This window comes from Choloepus didactylus, chromosome 10 (assembly GCF_015220235.1).
Source record: "Choloepus didactylus isolate mChoDid1 chromosome 10, mChoDid1.pri, whole genome shotgun sequence".
Lineage (NCBI taxonomy): Eukaryota > Metazoa > Chordata > Mammalia > Pilosa > Megalonychidae > Choloepus > Choloepus didactylus.
Window position 1 is genome coordinate 89906848 of NC_051316.1, and position 20203 is coordinate 89927050.

The 20203-nt window shown below is 44.2% G+C and overlaps 1 protein-coding gene across 11 annotated transcripts in view; it reads left to right on the forward strand.

Annotated features, from left to right (window-relative positions):
* The window catches only part of RAPGEF1 (Rap guanine nucleotide exchange factor 1), a 165927-nt gene that overhangs the window by 130238 nt on the left and 15486 nt on the right, over positions 1-20203 (forward strand). For 3 of the 11 annotated variants that reach the window (XM_037798648.1, XM_037798649.1, XM_037798652.1), the window contains 5 exons: positions 9831-10103; positions 11043-11135; positions 12825-12913; positions 15498-15609; positions 17537-17612. In XM_037798648.1, coding sequence (XP_037654576.1) covers positions 9831-10103; positions 11043-11135; positions 12825-12913; positions 15498-15609; positions 17537-17612 — 643 coding nt within the window. The remainder of the gene's footprint in view (positions 1-9830; positions 10104-11042; positions 11136-12824; positions 12914-15497; positions 15610-17536; positions 17613-20203) is intronic. The other 8 variants (XM_037798650.1, XM_037798651.1, XM_037798653.1 and 5 more) reach the window with 3 other exon arrangements.

Here is a 20203-nt window from a genome sequence, read left to right on the forward strand (position 1 = left end):
ATAGTAGTTTTCTGAGATGGTGGGCCCAGGTTTTCATGCATCAGCACGTATGCTCTTCATGAAGACTCTTGGTTTCTGTGCAATGCTCGTGCCCTCACTGTGAGATAGGGCAAGAGCCCCATCTCCTTCAGACACATGGTAGGTACCTTAAGTTCCACTAGTGCATCTGTTTTTCTGTCATTCTCTCCCCCTCCCTCCCCTCTCCCTTCTCTCTCCCACCGTTGCCCCAATCTCCTGGCAAAGAGTAACCCAGCAGCCTTCACAGAGACAGTGGGCACAATGACTTGTCTAAAGGACAAATAGGAAAGTGAAAAGATGAAGGAGGAGGAGGAAAGAGAGAATGGAGTAGAGAAAGAAATGAGAATGGCTGATAAGAGAACTGGAAATGAGTCCTGCATGGGGTTCTTTGGTTGCTTGGCTCAGAAAGGTGTCTGTGACTACCTGTTGGAAAAAACGAGTTCCCACCTCCTATCTCTGTCCCTTGTTTCTTTCTGATGTCATCTTATCTTTATTGACTTCTTGTCCTCGCTAGAGCTAGTTACGTTGAGAGATGAAAGGGAGGGGAATGTCTGAGGGCAGAAGTTGTGGCCCAGAGACAGAGAAAATATTTCTCAGCGCTGTATCCTCCCTGAGGGGCTTTGTTTCATATGCCTGCCTTCCTGTCCTGGTTTTCTTTCAGAATGGCCCCCTTGCATTGTCAGCATGCGAACTGTTTCTTTTTAGGGGAAAATGAAGACTATGCTTTGGTGACCCACTGTTGGAAAACCTCTCTAGGGCCTCTCCATCCCACCATCACCCCACAGTCATCCACCTGGTGTAACTTGTGTGTTTTGTGGATATTACATATTTTTCAAAGACACTTCTCCATTCTTGGGGGCTTAACAGTAGACTATAACCTATGAGTACTACAAATACAAGTCTTAACTCTCCATGGGTTTTATAGCTATTTGTGTGTCAGTTTATCTCTTCACTAGACTTTAGAATCCCTGAGATAAAGAGCTAGTCCCCACATGCCTAACCCATAACAGGCACTCAGTCATTTTTCATTAAATCTTGCCCTGCCAAATCCACTCTTCTCCATCTCTGCTATTTCTGTGAATGTTTCACCATCCACTGAGTTGCCCGAGCAAGAAATGGTGATGTCAACCTTGAGTATTTCCTCCTACTCCATGGAGAAACATAAACACATATGCACAGCCACCAAATCCTGCTGTCTCTTCCTCATTAATATTCCTTGAGCTGGTCCACTTTTCTCCAGCCCTGTCACCACTCCATTGGTCCCAGCCTCCACCATCTCATCTGAATGGCCACCATAGCCTCCTTAATTGACCTTCCTGCCCCCAAAGTCAGTTGCTTTCTCAACACTATAGCCAAAATCAGGTCTCATCAAGTACTGCAGAAACAGGTCCAACATTTTTCTCAGTCTTCCAAGGCCCTTGTAGGCTACCTCTACTCACCCATCCACCTTCCCATTACTTGCATACCCTCCTCCTCAACCTTATCTCCCACTTTCTCCTTACACATACTCATTATTCCCCATACATACTTTTCTCTTCTTCCTGCTTTTCCCAAACTTCCTCCATCTCCTTCCCCCACCATGTTTGTTCTTACCTGCTGAGTGAACCTGAACATGGCACCCCAATCTAAGCCTCCATTTCCTCTTCTGTCCAATGAGGGAATGAGATTGTTGTGACAATTAAAGGAAAAACTCATATAAAGCATTTAGTATAGTGCATTGCATACCATCAGCATTTAGTAAAAAGGTATGTATTATACTATTTACTATTATTACATTGAGTTAGGATTTTTCTTTCTTTTTTTTTTCTTTTGTAATGTTTAGGTTCTTTTTCTCAAGATTATAAGTCCTCTGAGAATAGAGAATGGGCTTTTTAGGAACTTGCAGCTTTGCTGTATAGCTCAGGGCCTAGCAAGCAAGTGGGAAGTACTCTGTGATGCTTTGAACTGGCTATGAGGATTTTGATTCACCCAAAAGCAAGGAGGCCTCTAACAACTAAAGGTTTTTCCCGGTTTTCTCCCTCAGTCTTCGCCATCATGTCCATCTTTTTCTGCTTTCCCATCATTTTCATCAGAGCCATCTAATGCCAAAACATGATGCCTTGGTTCCATGCTGTGTCCCAGAGCCCATTTTCTTCCTCATTTCTCTTCATTGCTGACCCAAATGGCTCTGGCTGCTGGATGTCTGGTTTGAGAGTTTTATACACAGTTCCGGTCTGCTGGGCCATTGAAATATGGATTAGCTCTTCCAGTATGTTCGCGCTGTACTTTTCTGCCCTTCCTGAAAGACCCGGGGTTCTTGTGCAGCCAACTCTACCTCTGAAGTGCTGAAGTCCTGATTAGACTCTACTGAGGCAGCCTTGTAGACAGAGAGATAGATACTCAGACTAGCATTCTTCCAGGTTCCTGAGCCCCAAAGAGGAGGCTATTAGAGCCCTCATTTGTATAGACCCCCAGCACTGGCATTTGTCACCTGATCTCAGGAGCGAGTATGTATGCCTTGCCCTGCTGAAGACGGCAAGGACCATGCAAAGAGAACAGGACTCATCAGAACCCTCAACAGTGGGAAGAGAAGTTGGAGATCCTTTCCTTGAGGACCCTCAAAAGCAATAGCTCTGATTTAGAAGGAGCGTCATTTCCACCCCCTGCTTCTAAAAGCTTCCTGATTGCCACCTCTTTTTTGTTCACAGCATTTTGGATGATCATTGTTCTCAGATCAGCTTCATACACAGGAATTTCATGTACACAGGAATTCCCAGTAGCACCTTGCTGCTGGTGTACTTTTGACTCTATCTGTGATAATCTAATTGGTCAGGTGCCAAAAGGACCCCTCTATTCCTTGTTAGGTCATGTGACAGGAACACTAAGAGCAGTGTTCCACGCACATTGACTATTGCCTTTAACTTTCATGTTTTCAGTCTCCTTGTCTACTTGTCAAGGGTCCTTCCTTACTACTCTGTGATTGAATGTTTTACCCCTATTCTAGAGATCGAGAAGCCAGAATAGATAAGCTAAACTAGAGCCCACATTCGAATCTGGATCCCCATCATGAAAAATAAATTATTATGTTGACACTTATGAATTGCTTAATTAACAAATAAATGATGAGACCTGGTAAGGCTGGGTAAGAAGTCCGTAGGCTAGACATTGAGAGGCGTGTTTTTTTGTCCTTTGTATTCTGAAGCTTTGTAGAGTATAATAGCTACAGGCTCTAAATAGAGTTCTAAGAATAACTATAAATTAGAGCCCCCATAATGCTGTTTAAACTGAGTAAAGATAAATCAGTCAGATTTCTAGAACTGAATTTGAATCATTTTTGATGTGTACTAAATCTTGTTCTGTAAAGAGTTGATGTGTGGGAGGGTTTGCAAGTGTATAATTAACTTGAAGCCATGGGCCACAAATACAGTGTGTTCAAGAAGATCTTGTGATTCCGTTTTGCAAAATTGTGTCACCCATCTTACTACCTAAAATTCTCCCAAGCAAAACATTTTTGTTCTTAGAATTTTCAAGTGGATTTGAAAATGAACTCTACTAAGAAGTTTATTTTTAAAAAGAAGAGGATATTTTTTTGGACTGACAATGCTAATGTTACCCTTTTTGCTAAGGTTAATGATATTTCATGATTCACACAATATAACCAAGGAAAGTGCCTCTCCTTGACAGTAGCAAAGAGAAAATAGCCTGTGAGAGATTTCAAGTGTAGGTGCTCCCCAGCATCAGCCTCAGAATCTACCACTTGGCTTTGGAATCTCATCTTTTGACATTATGTAAAGTGTAGTTATTGTTGTAAATTAACCCAAAAGGATCAAAGGAGGAAGTTGCCTGCAGGCCTAAGGTAGAACCAAAGGATGGCTTTCATGAACAGTTAATTGGAACCAGGAAGGAGAGAGAAGACGAAGTCTTCCCTCCAGTTTGCCAAATAGAATAACAAGGAATATTAGAAATATTATCAAGGGTCCTTCCTGGTGACTTAGGAATGATCATATCCCATCTCTGTAAGAACCAAATCAGACATGCTTCTCTTCAGGAAATTGTGTGGGGTGTTGTGCTGCAGCTATGAGCTTGAATTCCTTCTACAGTAAATAATTTCGGAGCCCTATTATGTTGACACTTGCGGTTCCTGGTTGAAGGAAGCATGCTTTTGAGCTATGGTTCCCAGTGATTCTCCGTAGAGGAAGAAAACCTTAACCACACTAGAAAAGCAGTTTCCTTTGAGTGTTTTTTCTCGCAAATGATGGATAAAAGTTTAAGCCCAAAAACCAGCTGTCTACTAGCTTATCTGTTTTGCTAAGTAATGTCCAAAAACACTGAAGTCATAAACCTTGCTTGAGCCAAGATTGTGCAGTAATGGCCAATCTCTGGCAGCTTCTATACTTCCCAAACACTTCACTACAACAGTGAGTCCATTCATTTAAATGATCACATTTCCCTGTAATTCGTAGTGTTGAAAATTCTCCAAGGTTTGGCGCTTAAGCCGCTATTGAGTAGTCATTTGAGTCAAGATCCTTTAGCCTGTGGTTCTAACTCTCAGCTGCTGTCAGTCCAATTGTCTTCTCAGGCACCTCCAGTTTTCCTGATAATCACAAGAATTAAATGGAACGTCTATTATGTTGAGGAATCAGACTTTTTGTTTAAAAATCTGCTCTTTTGCTTTCTTGCCAACGCGACATAGGCCCCATGCCTAGTCATTTTTTATGCCAGGAATATAATGGAGAGAGTGTCATTTAAAATTGGTGGTACCTGGCCAACTTCTGATAGTTTTGCTTTTTAATAAAGAATCACACACTAATACATATAAGATCATCAGTTTCATCATCTTTTAAGAGTCAAAAGACTCTTGGTGTTCTTTCCAGGGTGTTTCCAAAAGAGCAGGTTGCTGGTTCTAGTGTCTCACAAGGTCAGGTCTTTTCCCTGCTTGTCCCTGGAACACCTTAGTTAATGGAGAAAGTACAGCTCTCTGCATCCCTGGATTATTTATCAAGCCTCATCTCACTGCCTTCTGCATGCTCATCCATCACAAAACACTCAGCTGGGAAGGTCTCTGAGCAGTGTCCGTAGGGCTGTATTCTGCAGGGCTGTGGGAATCTTGTAGTTAGCATCTGTCATATTCCCAGAGTACTGTTCATCCATTCAGAAGATGTACTGAGTATAATACAGGTCATCCCAACACCACTTCTTACCAGCCATGGGTTATTAAGATGTAGCTTCCCTTCCCAGCCTCAGTTTCTTCATTGTGGTAATAAGGATCATATCAGCACCTCATCTGGCCAGCAGTAAGCATTCAGTAAGAGTAATTGTCATCATCATCACTGTTATGAAGAAGTCCTTGTGGCATTTTGACTGATTACGTGAACAGAGTTAGCTTTAGGGGCCAGATACTTCACGCCACCTCATCCCCACTGTCTCCCCACTATTCTCTTTCTCAAGAACTTGCTCTGGCACTCCCAGACCTTCTGTAGAAATTTGCAGATCTCCAGACAGACAGCCCCTCATATATAAAATCCTCAGCCCAAACAGTCTTACTATAGCTATAAATAAAAATTCCTGCTGCAGAAAGTACAGCAGCTCATCAGAAGCAAAGCCTGGTACCAGCCAGATCCTAAAATAAACTTAAGAATGTGATTAAGTGGTGTTTCTGTGAATGGCCAGCCCTGCTTTGCTCCCTGCCTGTATGAATAAATATGATCTTAAAGGAACTTTGGGGAATCAGTAGAGACTGGGCCTTGTTGAAAATGGTATGATAATGATCCCTGTTGTGGCTTGGCTGGAGAAGGCAACAAATGCACTTTATAATAAGAGAGCATTCCCTTCCACCTCCCCACCCCCTTAAAGGTACTTTTCAGGCTTGGCTCTTGTCCCAGCTTGACTGCATAGCTTGAATACCAGAGCTGCTCACAGGCAAGGAGCTGCTGAGGGAGGGACGGAGAAAGGGCGGGATGAAGCAGGCCAGGACCCTTTGTCCAAGAGATGTGATATCAAGAATCCCTTCCTTTCTCTTTGATGGCTGCCCCTCTCCTCAGCAGTTTACACCCCTGGTGGCATCTCTGAGCCCCTCTTTTTAGTCTCACACAGTGGACCTGAACCCTTCCATGCTCATTAAGACGCAGCTGTGTTCCAGGCAGTAAGTATTCTGGGCTCTTTAGTTAATAATAATAACAATAGAATCAATTCCTAAGTATTCACTCAGCAGATATGTATTGGGCCCCTATCAAATGCCTCAACTCTGTTTTTTTGGAGTAGTTCCTACCTTGGTATTTTGGAGGACAAGGGAGGACAGTTGACATTGATTGAGTGCTTGCCACATGCCAGCACTGTCCTAAGGATTTATAGGGGATTATCTCAGTGAATACACCCAGAAACCTTATGAGATAGGTGCTGTTATTTTCATCTCCATTTTCAGGATGAAGAAACTGAGGCCAAGAACTTAAGTGACTTGTCCAAGGTAATTTGGGTAGAAAGAAATAGTGCAGGATCCAAGCCCACATTTTTCTGACTCAGGAACATACATTCTTTTTTGTTTTAATGCAATTTTATTGAGATATAGTAACATACCATACAATCATCCAAAGTGTACAGTTGACCACAGTATCATCATATAGTTGTGCATTCACCTCCACAATCAATTTTTGAAAGTTTTCTTTTCTCAAAAAAATAAAGATAAGAATAAAAACAAAAATGGAAGCAGAAAAGAACACCCAAAACATCTCTTACCCTCCCTGCTCCCCAATTATTCATTTACTTTTTGTCCCCATTTTTCCACTCATCTGTCCATGTACTGGATAAAGTAAGTGTGAGCCACAAGGTTTTCACAATCACATGGTCACACTGTGTAAGCTATATAGTCATACGATCAACTTCAAGAATCAAGGCTACTGGGTGTTCAGCAGTTTCAGGTATTTCCTTCTAGCTATTCTAATACACTAAAAACTAAAAAGGGTCATCTATATAATGCATAAGAATAACCTCCAGAATGACCCCTCAACTCCATTTGAAAACTCTCAGCCACTGAAACTTTATTTTGTTTCATTTCTCTTCCTCCTTTTGGTCCAGAAGGCTTTCTCAATCCTACGATGCCAGGTCTGGGCTCATCCCTGGGAGTCATGCCCCACGTAGTGGGGAGGGCAGTGAATTTACTTGCAGAGTTGGCTTAGAGAGAGAGAGGCCACATCTGAGCAACAAAAAAGGTTCTCTGGGGGTGACTCTTAGGCACAATTATAAATAGGCTTAGCCTCTCCTTTGCAGTAACAAGCTTCATTACATACCATACATACAGACTAAACTGGTAGTCCCCAGTGCTTGCAAGAATATCAGTAATTCCCCAGTTGGGAAAGTTTAATATATTACTACATTTTCCCCTGGTCCCTCAAGGGGCTTTGCAAATACTTTTTATTCTCTGCCCAAATTACCCTGGGATATATTGGGGCTTCATGCTAACCTGTACGGATCATCCAGATCACACCCCCTATTCAAGGAGAACATGCACTCTTAAAGCAGCTACACTGTAACGTCTCCCAGAAAAGGCACACGTGATGTGGCAGTCTCCTCCTCTGAACAAGTAAGAATCTGTTAAACATAGAATATGATCAGTTAGGAAGATAACCTTCAAACTTGATACATTTTGTGATTACCCAAAAAACATCTGCATGTATATAAATAAGGTGCTAAATTATTTCAGAGCATGCTTGAGTGCTATGTGAGCTTACGTGGTGGTGGTGGTAGGGAATGAACATTAACGAAGATAGTGCCAGGATTCCAGAAAGAGTTGGCACTGAGTGTGAATCTTAAACTAGGTAGCAATGAGTAGGTGGAATGTGGCAAGGAGAGAGGTATCTATTAGCAGATCTCGTCACAGAGCCGCAGAGCCTGGGAGTTGGGAATGAGGGTCTGACAGATCTGAGGTTCTGGAAATCTGCCTGAGACTGAAACCACTGCCTGAAACAGGATGATGTGGGGGTTTCTAGGACCATGCCAGTGCATTCCACTCATCTTTGAGGACCTTCCCAGCCAGTGAGTAAGCCTCATTATGGGGAGAGCATCCTCTGGAGATGAAATGGAGGACCCCAAAAGCCAAACACTTCACCCACTGCCATCCACAAATAGGCCCAAAGTGAGTTTCCCAACTGCTCTTGCCTCTTGCTTGCCTGAATGGCTGTTTTTGGTAGTTGCTGTCATTGAAATGAAGTGTGGAATCTGGCAGGTAAGGGCACTGCAGTGAGCTTGGAGTATTAGAGTGCTGAACTGAAGGGATCTGGTCACTGAGCGTTTCTGGAAAAACATGTACACAGAACTTTTATTTCAGAGTGTTGAGTACTAGTTGGTCCATAATATGTATAGCTCTGACTAATTCATTTAACCGTATATGAGGTTTGGCCTTGAGGAATTTGCTACTTAGTTGGGGAAATAAAATGTATCGGAATGAGTAGGTGCCTAGGGCAAGTATCATAGGTCTAAAATAAAGCAGCAGCCACTGGAGTCCAGAGGAGTGAGAGGGCCTTGGTGTCACTGAGGAAGGAGTAAAAGAGCTTTAGATTCTGACCAGCACTACCAAGAAGGGACTAGGGTTCTCAGCACAGCCGGATGGTGGGATTGATTATCCCTTGAATTGCAGCAGCTTTCTGTATGTGTTAAAGAGTAACTTTGCAAAACTGCTTAAGGATATGAGCAACTGACCTCCTGTTAGTTTAAAACTTCATTTCTTCTTTCTCCTTTTCCTTGCTTCTGTGAGTTCTGAAAATCCTGTGCAATGACAAATGCAGAGAATATTTGATTGAATACATGTGTACATTTATATTGGGTTTGACTTTTATCATGTTCCAGCAATCCACAATGGGCAATTAAGCCCAGCAGGGGCTTCAGACCCGCTGCCATCCATGCACTCTTCTCCCACTTCTCCGTGACAGTTAGCAGAGTGTTGGCAGGAACCTTTGCAGGGTACGATGATATCATTGGATTTTTAGCTGAGTGGCCAGTGGTCCCAGAGCTTCTCTGTCAGTCCTCCAGCAGGAGAGTCCAGGCCTGGGAATGATCACTGGATCTAAGAAGATGTGGGGCCTTCACTGTCACTACTCAGCCTGATCTCGGACTTTTTACTTTGAGGAGATCTGGGGGGAATTTAGCCTTTCAGCTCCAAGATGTCATCAGAGGCATTGTAAGAACATGTCACTTGTTAAAACAAAAGACTGAGTAGGGAAGGGAAATGAACTCATTGAAATTATTAAGTGTTTTGATTAACACTTGTCTTCCAACCATTTTTAAGGCTTATGCCCTTCCCTTCTAAAAGGATTTGAGGTGAATTGCAATATTTAAAAGACTGCAGTGTTGATATTTAATAGATAAACCCAGAGAGATTCATACTAAAGATTCAGAATTAGATACGACCAAGTATTTGACTACACGCTTTGAATTTAGCCATAAAATTCCTGAAGGGAAAAAAAGCAATAGACTGGGTTGTGTAGGTTTAATTTTCTGACAAAACAGTATATGTGTTCACCTGTACAATTAATGAGATTTAATTTCCTTCAAGGGCATCAAGGAGTCATTCTCCACATCCTGCCATTCAGATACTCTGAGGCAGCACTGGTTAGTCTTGCAGCCTTTCTGTCAAGGAAAGAAGCATCAGGGTGTGGTGGAAGGGGACCTCAAAGGCCAGCAGGCCATGGGGGTTTGTTTGGCATGATCAGTGGCCCTTGTTAGAGTTACTGTGAACAATCTTTCACTGCTCAGCCACAGTTAATCTAATTACTTTTTCTCTGTCTGTCTTTTTTCTTCCCTTTTCCTTGTTTTTATGTTTGTTTTCCGCTTTGACTCTGTAGTACAAATCTGTGTTTAGGTCCTACTCCCAGGATTTCGTGCCTCACAACCAAGCTTCCGTTCAACCTTTCCTTCCGTCTACCTCCTCTTCCTCTCCACATTTCCCACCTGTCCACCAGTCTCAGAGCTCTGACTTAGTGGTGCCAACTGTAGCCAGTCTGCCTTCCAGCACCGTGGACGGGCCTCTTTCATCTTCTCAGGAGAGCACCTTTCATGGGAACACTGTCTGCCTTCCTTCCGAAACCTCTTTCACTGACTCGCTGCAGACGCCTTCGGTGAGAACTCAAAAAACAAACACACCTTCACGCTGGGCAGTACATTTTTTTAAGAAAGCAGTATCATTGTCCTTGAAAGACATTCCTCCTCTTCCCTTCGGTAGCAGTCAAGTCAGTTGCTGGCATGTGCTAATTAGTAGCCTAAGTAGATTTGATTTGATATCTTTGGAAGGTTACAAGGTAAAATGGTAGCCCATCTACTTTTGGAACAGGAATTGAACCTTCTAAACAAAGTTCCCATCAAACTAGGAATTTGATTTCCCACAAATGGACCATTGAGCGGTAGTCAGTTACCATAAGAATAAGATAGAAAATGCTGCTAGCTTTGTTTGTTTTTAGAGAAAGGTACAAGCACTTTTGGAAATGTGGAAGTGACAAAGATCAAAGCCAATTGTGTATTCAGTTGCATGTGGTACTGAAGATGGAGGGCCTCATTTCCTGTCCTGTTAAATTGCCTGCAGTACTTCATCTGGGTACAGGGAAATGTTATGTTGCAGGTTGAAGTGGACAAGTAGATGTTGCCAGAGGAAATGCAGGCAAGTGGAGACTAACTTCCCAATGTGATGAGTTGTCTTGATGTGTTGCTTCTTTCCCATGCCTCGCTAATGGTCTCCCATGATACTGTTGGAAAGTCCCCTCTGTGACTGAATATGCCTTCCCGGGACAGTTTTGAATGGTCCTTGACATCTTTGGAAAAGAGCCAGCAGGAAACTTGGGTCCCCTCTAACACAGAGGCAAGTGGTGGCAAAAGCAACTTTGTTCTCTGACCCTGAGGTAGAGTTTCCCAAGTAGAGCAGAGTGCGCGCTATCACTGTCTTTTCTTTCTCATAAAAGGAGCATCGTGGTCAGGGCCAGCCCTGTTGGCTGCCCTCTCTGAACCTTGAGGGCAGTCTATAGGGCCTGTCACATGTGTATTTCCTCTCATCCTGTCTCCCGTAGAGTGAAAACGGCAGTGAGGAAGCTGGTGAGGGTGAATATGTCAATCTGTATTCCTCTGGCCAGAGCAGCGAGGAGCTCCCTCACTCTCTAGGAGTAAGTAAGCCTCGGCAGGAGGTTGCAGTTCCTGGTGCTGGCTCCCTTGTGCATGTGGCCTGGCCGCGGGTTGGGCCCCTGCTCTCCTGAGGCCACTTCCCTTGCACCGTGCTTCTGTTTGGCTGAGCCAGCCCAGTTCATTAGCAGACTGGGCCTCCCATAGCCTTATAGGAAGCCAGCTTGGCTCCATGGGAAGAGAACATGGCTTTCTGGTGATGGTTTCCCTTTGCTTCTGCTTCAGTGTGTGTGGCACACTCCTCAGAGCCTGGTAGAATGGGTCTTCTGGAAATCTACAAGGAGCAACCTTGGTGTTGGCCCTGGCCATGTAACCATTTGCTCTCTGTGGGATTTCTTTCTCCCATCTTCTAGTGTTGGGCTTCGGTCCCGCACCCAGAGTGAGTGACCCTTCTCTGCCACAATAAGCCTTTTCAAACCTTCATCTCCTTTTCCACTCCAGCATGCTCTGTCACTTCCATGTAATTGCTTCCAAGGAAGCCGGGTGAGTCTGGCAAGGTAGCCCTCTGTGTTTATGCATAGGTCCCTCATAAGAGAGTGAAGAATTACTTCACATCAGCATCCTCATTATATTGCTGTCCCAGCTCATGACAGTCAAGAAGCTTCAAAAAGAGCTCTCCACCACTAGCCTGAATGGACAAGTTCCTTGAAGGGAGCTGCCATGAGAATGTTTATTTCCTGGTGTTCCCACCTCACCTGTCCACTCGGGTGACCTGTACCCCGGCCATCATCCAGCCCAGCCTCAAAGTGACAGCGCCCCTCCCAGGCTCGCTTCTCATTGTTTGTCACCCCCCTACAAATGACTAATTTCAGTGCTGTGTTTTTCTTTACGTTGAAGTGCTGTCTGAGAGTGTTCCCTGTATTCATGCTGCCCCAGTTCTCTGTCCTTGCCTCACTGGCAGTCCAGAGATGTTGGAGAGTCAGGTTGTCACTAAGCAGGGTGACCCCAGAGGCCTGAGAGGAAGTGAGGCTCCTGGAGGAGAAGGAGCTCAAGCTCATGTGCTGGAGCTGCTAGACCTTTTGGAACTGTAACTGGGAGGTAATCGAAGGGGAAACCTGAGTTTACCTTGGTTTAGCACTACAGTACTAACAACTTTCTTTATCTAGAAAGTCAGCAGAATTTTACTATACAACAGCAGGGCACAGTGGGTAAGGGTACAGGCTTTAGAGAAAGACAACCCTGGGTTTGTGTCCAGGCTCTACCACTTACTAGCTGTGTGATCTTGGCAAGTCCCTTGACTTTTCCTAGCTTCTGTTTCCTTGTGTGTGAAGGGGATAATGATGCTAGTGAACTGATAGGGTCTTTGTAAGAGTCAAATGAGAAGATATGTGCAGGGTACCTAACACAGTGACTGGCTAGCTCTGTATAAGTAGTAGCTATTGTGATAGTGCTGTTTCTTCCTGGAGGTGGTTTAGATGGCTTCATCTAGGTTGGCAACTGACAAATATTATAAATAGTGGGACCCTTTCCCTCTCTCCAAAGGCAAGATGCTACTTTGAAGAGGCCCTTGTGTTTCCTGTGTAATTAACCACTTTGATCATTAACTTGTTCGCATCTCAAATTGCTCCATAGGAAATTGCACACAAAAGCCACTTGCAGGCAGGAATGTGCTGGGAAGGCACATCAGCCCCAGCGTGGGACACCTGTCCAAAACCAAACGCTTCTCTTTTCAGGAATCACCAGCTGTGAAAGATGGACATCCCAAAGATTCCTCACCAATTGGCAGTGCACCTGGGAAGGAAAACAGAGACAGTAGTGAAAGGTAGGAAGTCAACCAGGGGAGCTGCGTCCCACCTGCCCCTCCTGCTCCACCACCACCCCACTAACAGCAGTGGGTTCCCTCTGCGGGTCCCCTCAGCGAGAACCCCTGAGCCACCCTCTGTAGCCAGCATGCCAGGCCTGTTTGTGTGTGTTTTCTGTTTAAATTATTTTTCTTTCTTTTTCTGAATCTCAAAATAATACATGCTCAGGGTAGAAAATGTAGAAAGTACAGAAAACTGCAAGAAAACAGGAAAAATCACAAATAATACCAACCCCTTAAAATCCTTCATTCTTAATTACTTCTTAATTTCCTGTACATCTATTATCCACCTTACAAAATACCCACAAAAATCTTCTCTTCTCTTTTTTCTTTTTTTGCAAATCCCAAGCCACCCTTCCTCAGTCTCTTACAAGTTGAAGTGCAGTAAGGGAGGGTAAAAGTCACCACCTGATCCAAACAACTTTTTATTGTGAAAGCTTTTAGGTATGTCTGTATATATTTTGTTGCTAAACCCTTTGAAAGTAAGTTACAGGTGTGATATTTTGCCCCTAAATACTTCAGCATGCTTCTTTTAAAATAATGTAAAAATCCTACCTAATTACAATACCAGTATCACAACTAAGAAAATTAACAATGAATTCCCTCATATCATATGCAAACAATGTTCTGGTTCCCTAGTACTCCTCAAAAATGTCTCGTATAGCTTTCTTTTTTTCCTGGAGCTAAGATGATTCAAGAGTCATGCATTGCATTTAATTGTTATGACTCTTTAGTGTCTTGTAACATTCTTCAATATTAGCATAAGCCAAAATTTGTCAGGTTTAGAAATATGCGGTTATTTTCCCCAGTGTGCACTTTAAAACTATAATATATGTAGGATCTGCAGTTTGCCTGACTGCCTGCAACTTCTGTTGACTTCACATGAACTTTGTTGTGAAATATTCCACAGTTCAAGCTTTTTGTCTCCTCTTTAGGCTGAGGTTTGGCTTTCCCTGTAGTCCTGGGTGCTCCCAGCAGAGCTGTGTTACACCCTTTTGCCATTGTCAAGCCTACACATGAATAGTTAAAGAGGGGATAAAAAGTAGCAAGGGAAAGAAAAGGAAAGAAAAAGAAAGAAATTAGGAATTATTTTACAGAGGCCCTTTGAAAAGGGCCACCGACCTGGCCTGCCTCATTACCATCTTTGGTGCCATCCGTGTTGAATCCATCTGCCTTCATCTTCCCTGGGCTAAGGTTTCCTCAAATGTTCATCAAGGAATAGTGCGCTTTCTGTGTTTAATACCTAGTGGCAAAGAGTTTGTGTGCCAAGCAATAGCAACCAGTTTGTTCTTCCACCAGCTTCATTGGACTCAAAAGTGTCATTTTCAGAATTACCGATGGTCCTCGTGAAACAAGCAGAAGGACAAACGCATTGACCGGGATAGTGTCTTCTTTCCATGAAGGCCAAACCTCAGACAGAACCTCAGACAAGATGTTTAGCAGAGTGGCTCTTTTCCTAGGACTGGTGATGGTTTTGCACTGGTCCGTCCATGTTCCCTTATCAAAGGCACAAATTCTTAGGTCTTAAATGCGTAGGGTTAAAAATTTGGCCTATGACTGTAAAGCTGATCCGTGCCTCACAGAATCATAAGAATAAAACAAGGGAAAACAAAAGAGAGAAAGCAATGGCATCTGCAGACCAAACTTCCATTCTCCTCTCTAGAATGATCTAAACTGGAAGACTTGTCTTGGATATTTCCCAGCCTTTACCCTTGTTTCCTCTGTTGGGATTGTTCTCTCCCTTCTTTCCTTGGCAAACTCCTGTTCAGTGCTTCAAGTCTCAGCTTATCTGCCCTAGCATCGGGGCGGGGGGGGGGGGGGTGGTCTTCCCTGACACCTTACACTAGGTGGGAATCCCCCTGCTTGTATTCCTTACAGTTTTCTGTGCTTCCTCTTTCATCACACTGTAACTACTTGTTTTGATGTCTGTCTCTGCTGCCAGACTGAGTGTCCTGAGGACAAGGGCCATATTTGCTTTGTTCACTGCTGCTTCTCAGTGCCGGGCAAAGGGTCCAATGAGAGTAGGCACTTGGAAGAGACTTACAGAATTACATTAAGATTGATACTAATTTAGCTCCCACTTTTTTTTCCCCATCCTGCTTGCCTTTTTGCTATTCCTTTCCTTAAATACTGATTATATATATACTGGGCCTTTGCAAAGAGTGGTTGAAACTATCACTTTTTAAAATAGCTCAGTGGAACCTTTTTAATCTTAGTTGAATTCCTTTGGTGTACAGATGAGGCATCCGGAGAGAGAGTAGGAAATGTCCCAAGGTCACACACTTATTGATAGCAAAGCTAGAAATCCATTCCATACCCTTGCTCTCATCCATTGCTCAGTCCTCTTGTGGTGAGAGTGAGAAGTAGGTCTAGGTTTAACCATTTTAGGTACAGTTCCAAGCAGACTTGTCAGAGGAACCAGAGAAGCTCTCCATGTTCTGACACATTCCCCTGTATAGAGCCAGCACTGCCTCTGCTTTCAGGGCTTTGTGGAACCCAGGGGGCCCTGTTTGGCACTTGCAACACAAACCACTTCTCCTTCCAGGATGCCAAAGTCACCAGATGCTCTGGAGTCAGCTCAGTCAGAGGAAGAAGTAGACGAGCTGTCCCTGATTGACCACAATGAAATTATGGCCAGGTTAACACTTAAGCAGGAGGTGAGTACTTGACATACTTTAATTTTACAAATCTGGCCCCATAAAGAGAGAGTAAGGGGAACTCTGAGGAGACTGTAACCTTGAGGTGCCTCAAACAGAAAAGACTCAAGCTAGGTGTTGCAACCAGAAACTGTCAGTGTTCCCAGGAAGTGCTCCCCAACTGCGGCCTCCTGGAGGTGGGGCTCTGTGTGTCTTGTTTATCCTGGCCCAATTCTGGGACATTGTAGGTGCTAAAAGATAATCCAGGAGAAACTATCCTATCCCCTTCTCTTGACACTTATAGAAAGCGATCAGGTTACTTAGCATCTCTAAGCCTCAAATGATGTGACTCTTGAGGTTGTTTTGAGAGTAAAATCCGTATAAAGTAGTCAGCACCAATCTGCACATGGTAAGCCCTCTTTAAATATAAGACATCTTTATGTTATTAATAAAATAACTCCACTATAATTTCACCTGGGAGACACAAAGCTGATCAAGAAAATTCAGACCTGAACACTATGGCTTGTCCATCCTGTGTCTTCTCAAGAGAGCCTTGTTGGTAAAAATGTTACCTGAACTTGTCCCAATAAAAAATGAGGCTATCTGGAAAGAGGCTTTGGTCTCTCTTCAGCCATGCAATTCTAGAAACACAAAGGAACAGTTTCATAAAAGAGCCTTGACCCACCCCTGAGGAAGTTACCATGTTTCTGGTTCCAATTTGATGACAATTATACATACAGAACATGGACAAATAGGCAGATAGTTCCCCTTTGCATTCTTCTGGGCCAGACTGAACTAGCCCTGGCTGTGGCATTGAGTCACAGGGGGAAGGTGTTGGTCTCACGCCTGTCAGGGAGCAGGAAGGGTTGGCTGTTACCAGCTACCCTGATGGGGATGCTGGACTCCTCTACAGAGAGAAATGAGCTTTCATGACCCTTGCCAGAAATGCATTTTGAAAAATCAGGTCATGGAATTTCTTCCTCTAGCTGGAAATCCAAGATGCTTTCAGGACTCTGAAGTCAGGGGAGGAAAAATCTAAAGAGGCACACGCATCTCCAAGAGACTGGGCTACAAGCACAAGGAGGCTAGCGGGGTATTGGATTACCTTTGCCTCCGAATTACACAGCAAGTGGGTATTGGGACCCAGGGACCAGGCCTGGTAGTGTGAAGCCTACGGTTCCATTTTCTAACCTGATGGCAACTCTTTTTGGCTTCAGGCCAGGTTTATGGATTAATGCCTATATTGCAAATAATACTTGTTTCTTATGTGGTAGGCAGAGGGTTGGTGGTCACTTAAGGAATGACAGAAGAAATCGAACATCTCTGTAACATTTTATACTCCTCCAAGGAAGGGTTCCGTGGAAGAAGCTGTGATATATGCAAATGACTTCCCCTTCCACCTGGGGAAACAAGGATTTAAAATTAGGGCAGCTTCCTGCAGTTTAAGAAACATGAACATACTTGGAAATAGTCCTGCTACTCCATTGTCATCCTGGAAGAGACTGATGGTGGTCCTAGCTACCTCCCCATGGGATCCCACCATTCCCAATTTCTGAGAATTTCCCACCTCGCCTCTCTGACCCACGTGTTGATGAGGAGGGGAAGGTTGAATGGTACCATTTATGCTTGACCCAATTGTGTCCTCAAAAGCGTCACTTGTGCCCTGGTGCCCCCATTGTCTGGGCAGATCTCAGAGTCATCCACGTCCCCAGATGAGGTTCTAATCTGTTCCTGTCTGCTGAACACAGAGCAGTGGATGGACTGCAAAGGCATTCCCCATGTCTGTAGCACACATACTCTGCTCCTGGAGTGAGAGGGAACCCAAGGGAAAGGGGATTTGGAGTCTCTGCAAAGCAGTATCTTTGTCATCTCATCCCTACCTGTCACTTCCAAAACTGGCTTTAAAACTGGTTCTGCCTCACGCCCTCTTTCTCTGTTTTCATTGCAGGGTGATGATGGGCCAGATGTCCGAGGAGGATCTGGAGATATCTTACTGGTCCATGCTACTGAGACAGACAGGAAAGGTATGGCAACTCACACTGTGGTGGCCTTTGTGGTCAACGGAGCTCTCTGGGTTGGGGCTGGACTATGCTGAAGCCAAGATGTTGCCCAGCCCCACCGTGGCCTCCTGTTCTCTCCCAGCAGCCAGCCTGATGGTTCTTTTTTTTTTTTTTTAATGGTCAAAAGCCTTATATTTAGAATTTGCCAGCTGGCCTCAGTTCAGATGATTTCAATTTTGTTGGCCCCATCCAAAGCATCATAGTCAGGAGTCAGTCAAACATATGCCTTTTTCTCTCCATCAGGCCTGATTAAGGTGTTGACCTTGGCCACATCAATATCATAGAGCTTCTACACAGCCTGTTTGATCTGGTGCTTGTTGGCCTTGACATCCACAATAAACACAAGCATGTTGTTGTCTTAAGTCTTCTTTGTGGCTCTAACTCAGTGGTCAGAGGCAACTTGATGATGGCATAGTGGTCAAGCTTGTTTCTCCTGGGGGTGCTGTTCCGAGGATATTTGGGCTGTCTTCTGAGATGCAGTGTCTTGGGTCACCAGAATGTGGATGAAGTATGGATCTTTTTGTGTCTGTACTACCTTCTTAGCTTTCAGAGCCTTTGCTTTGGCTTTGATTTTGAGAGATGCAGAGGCTTCCCTCTTTGCTTTTGGTGCCATCTCTGTGAAAAGGCCCTGATGGTTCTGAATACAGTCCTGGTCCTTCTGTATCAGAGTGGGGGGAGCCCGCTTTAGGAGACAGACTGACCTGTGTTCAAAGCCAGGCCCCTCTGCTTACCAGTTGGCTTCCTGATAGTGAAGGGGAGTCGTGATCCCCCTGGTCCTGGGGTGCTATCCCACAGGATTGTCAGGAGGGTGAGTATCGACTGCAGAGCTCATCACATGTTAAATGCTCAATAAATAGATGCTTGAATAACAGTGTGTTGAATAATAATATTAAAACTAGAATAATAAATGGATAGTTGTTTATATTTTTCCTGATTTTTGGCCCTTTATATTTCTCCAGACCTACTAGATTGGATTTAATTCACATACACCACTAGGAAGTTCCTGGAAAAAAGTTTGTTCAGTCCAGGAACCATTGATTTGATAGCAGTGACATTCCCTTTCACAGGACAAGGTTCCCGACCCTAGAGCTGCCGCCTGCTGCTCTACTCCGTTTAGCATCCTGATGGTTTGGAAAAGCAGGGGAGTATCTCCTAAGCCCTATTGGATAGAGTCTGTGCTGGCAAAAATAGCTGCCATTCCAAGTCCTATTCTGGAAGGGAGAGAAGAAAGAGGAGGCTGTGTACAGAGCAAGCAGGAAGGAAAATACCAGTCGTCTGGATTAGGACAGGCTCAGGCCAGCGTTCACCCTTCCCTGCTCCATCCTTGAGGGAGCCAGTGTGCTCTCGGGCAGGGCCGCAGGGCATGGACTCTTCCCAGACTCATTTCTTTTTACATTTTAAAAATTATTAAAAAGATGATTAACAACAGTGTTAAAGTAAATTTTGGAGGGAATAAAAACACTCTGATCTTGAAGCCCTAACCTATCTTATTTCATTTTTGTAAACAACCTTAACCTTATGATTTTTGGCAGATTCCCCTGAGTGTGTTACATAGAATGATTCTGGGGATTTTTGAATTATAAAAGTAGTATGAAAAAACTTTTCAGAAAATTTGAAAAATAGAAAAAAAGAAGAAATGGCTCTAATAAACTCACTGAACCACTAGTTTGCCGTCTAGTGTTCCCTCACACCTTAGACGGGCCCTGGGGAGGAGCACAGTCCTAGAGGCTTTGAATTCAAATCCGGCTGTGCCATTCATAGGCTCGCATGGCCATTGGGCAAATCCTTTCTCCCTTCCAGGACTCAGTAGACTCAGCTTGTTGAAGGAGTTTTTAGCACCTGTCTCACAGTTGGCGTGAAGAGTCAATGAGATAACGTGAAATGTGACTGGTATAGAAAAAAGTACTCAGGATGTACTCGTTACCACCTTTAACACCAAGTCCTTGCTCCAGTTTTCCTCTAGTAAATCCTACTTCCTGTCTGACGAATCAGAGCTCAGTCCTCAGCCAGGCGTAAGAAATTTTTTTTTATTTCATTCAAAAAGTGAAAGGCCGAAATGGGAACTGGCGCCACACCTCAACTCTGAAGGATGAACTCTGCCATCCTGTAAGGTCTGTGGCTAAAGCCAGAGGCCAGACCCCCCTTGGCAGGATAGCCTGAGAGCCTTGCAGTCTGTGCTAGGTCTCCTTGCAGAGGAGGGTTTGCTGCCAGCTGGAGCTTCCATTTATTAATGGAAAGATTTTGAAGTTCCACTGAACAAAGTTTTTTGTACCTAGTGTTAAAACAAGAGGCCTTGGGCTAGACTGGAAGGGGAGAGGCACCCTGCAGCAGGAATCAAAGCAAGCTTCTTGGGCAGGTGCTTCCAGCTGACCAGAGACGGCACCAGTGACACTCACTACTGGGAAGTCCCATGGCTCAGAGACACTGGCGACCCAGATGATGCAGAGCAGTGCTCAGCCTGGACGAGAGCTGGTTGGTGGGAGGTGCTTTGTCATCTGGAAAGCTCTTCTCTTGGGCAGTGTGTTGTCAGAAGCAGCATGGTAGAGGGTAAAGCT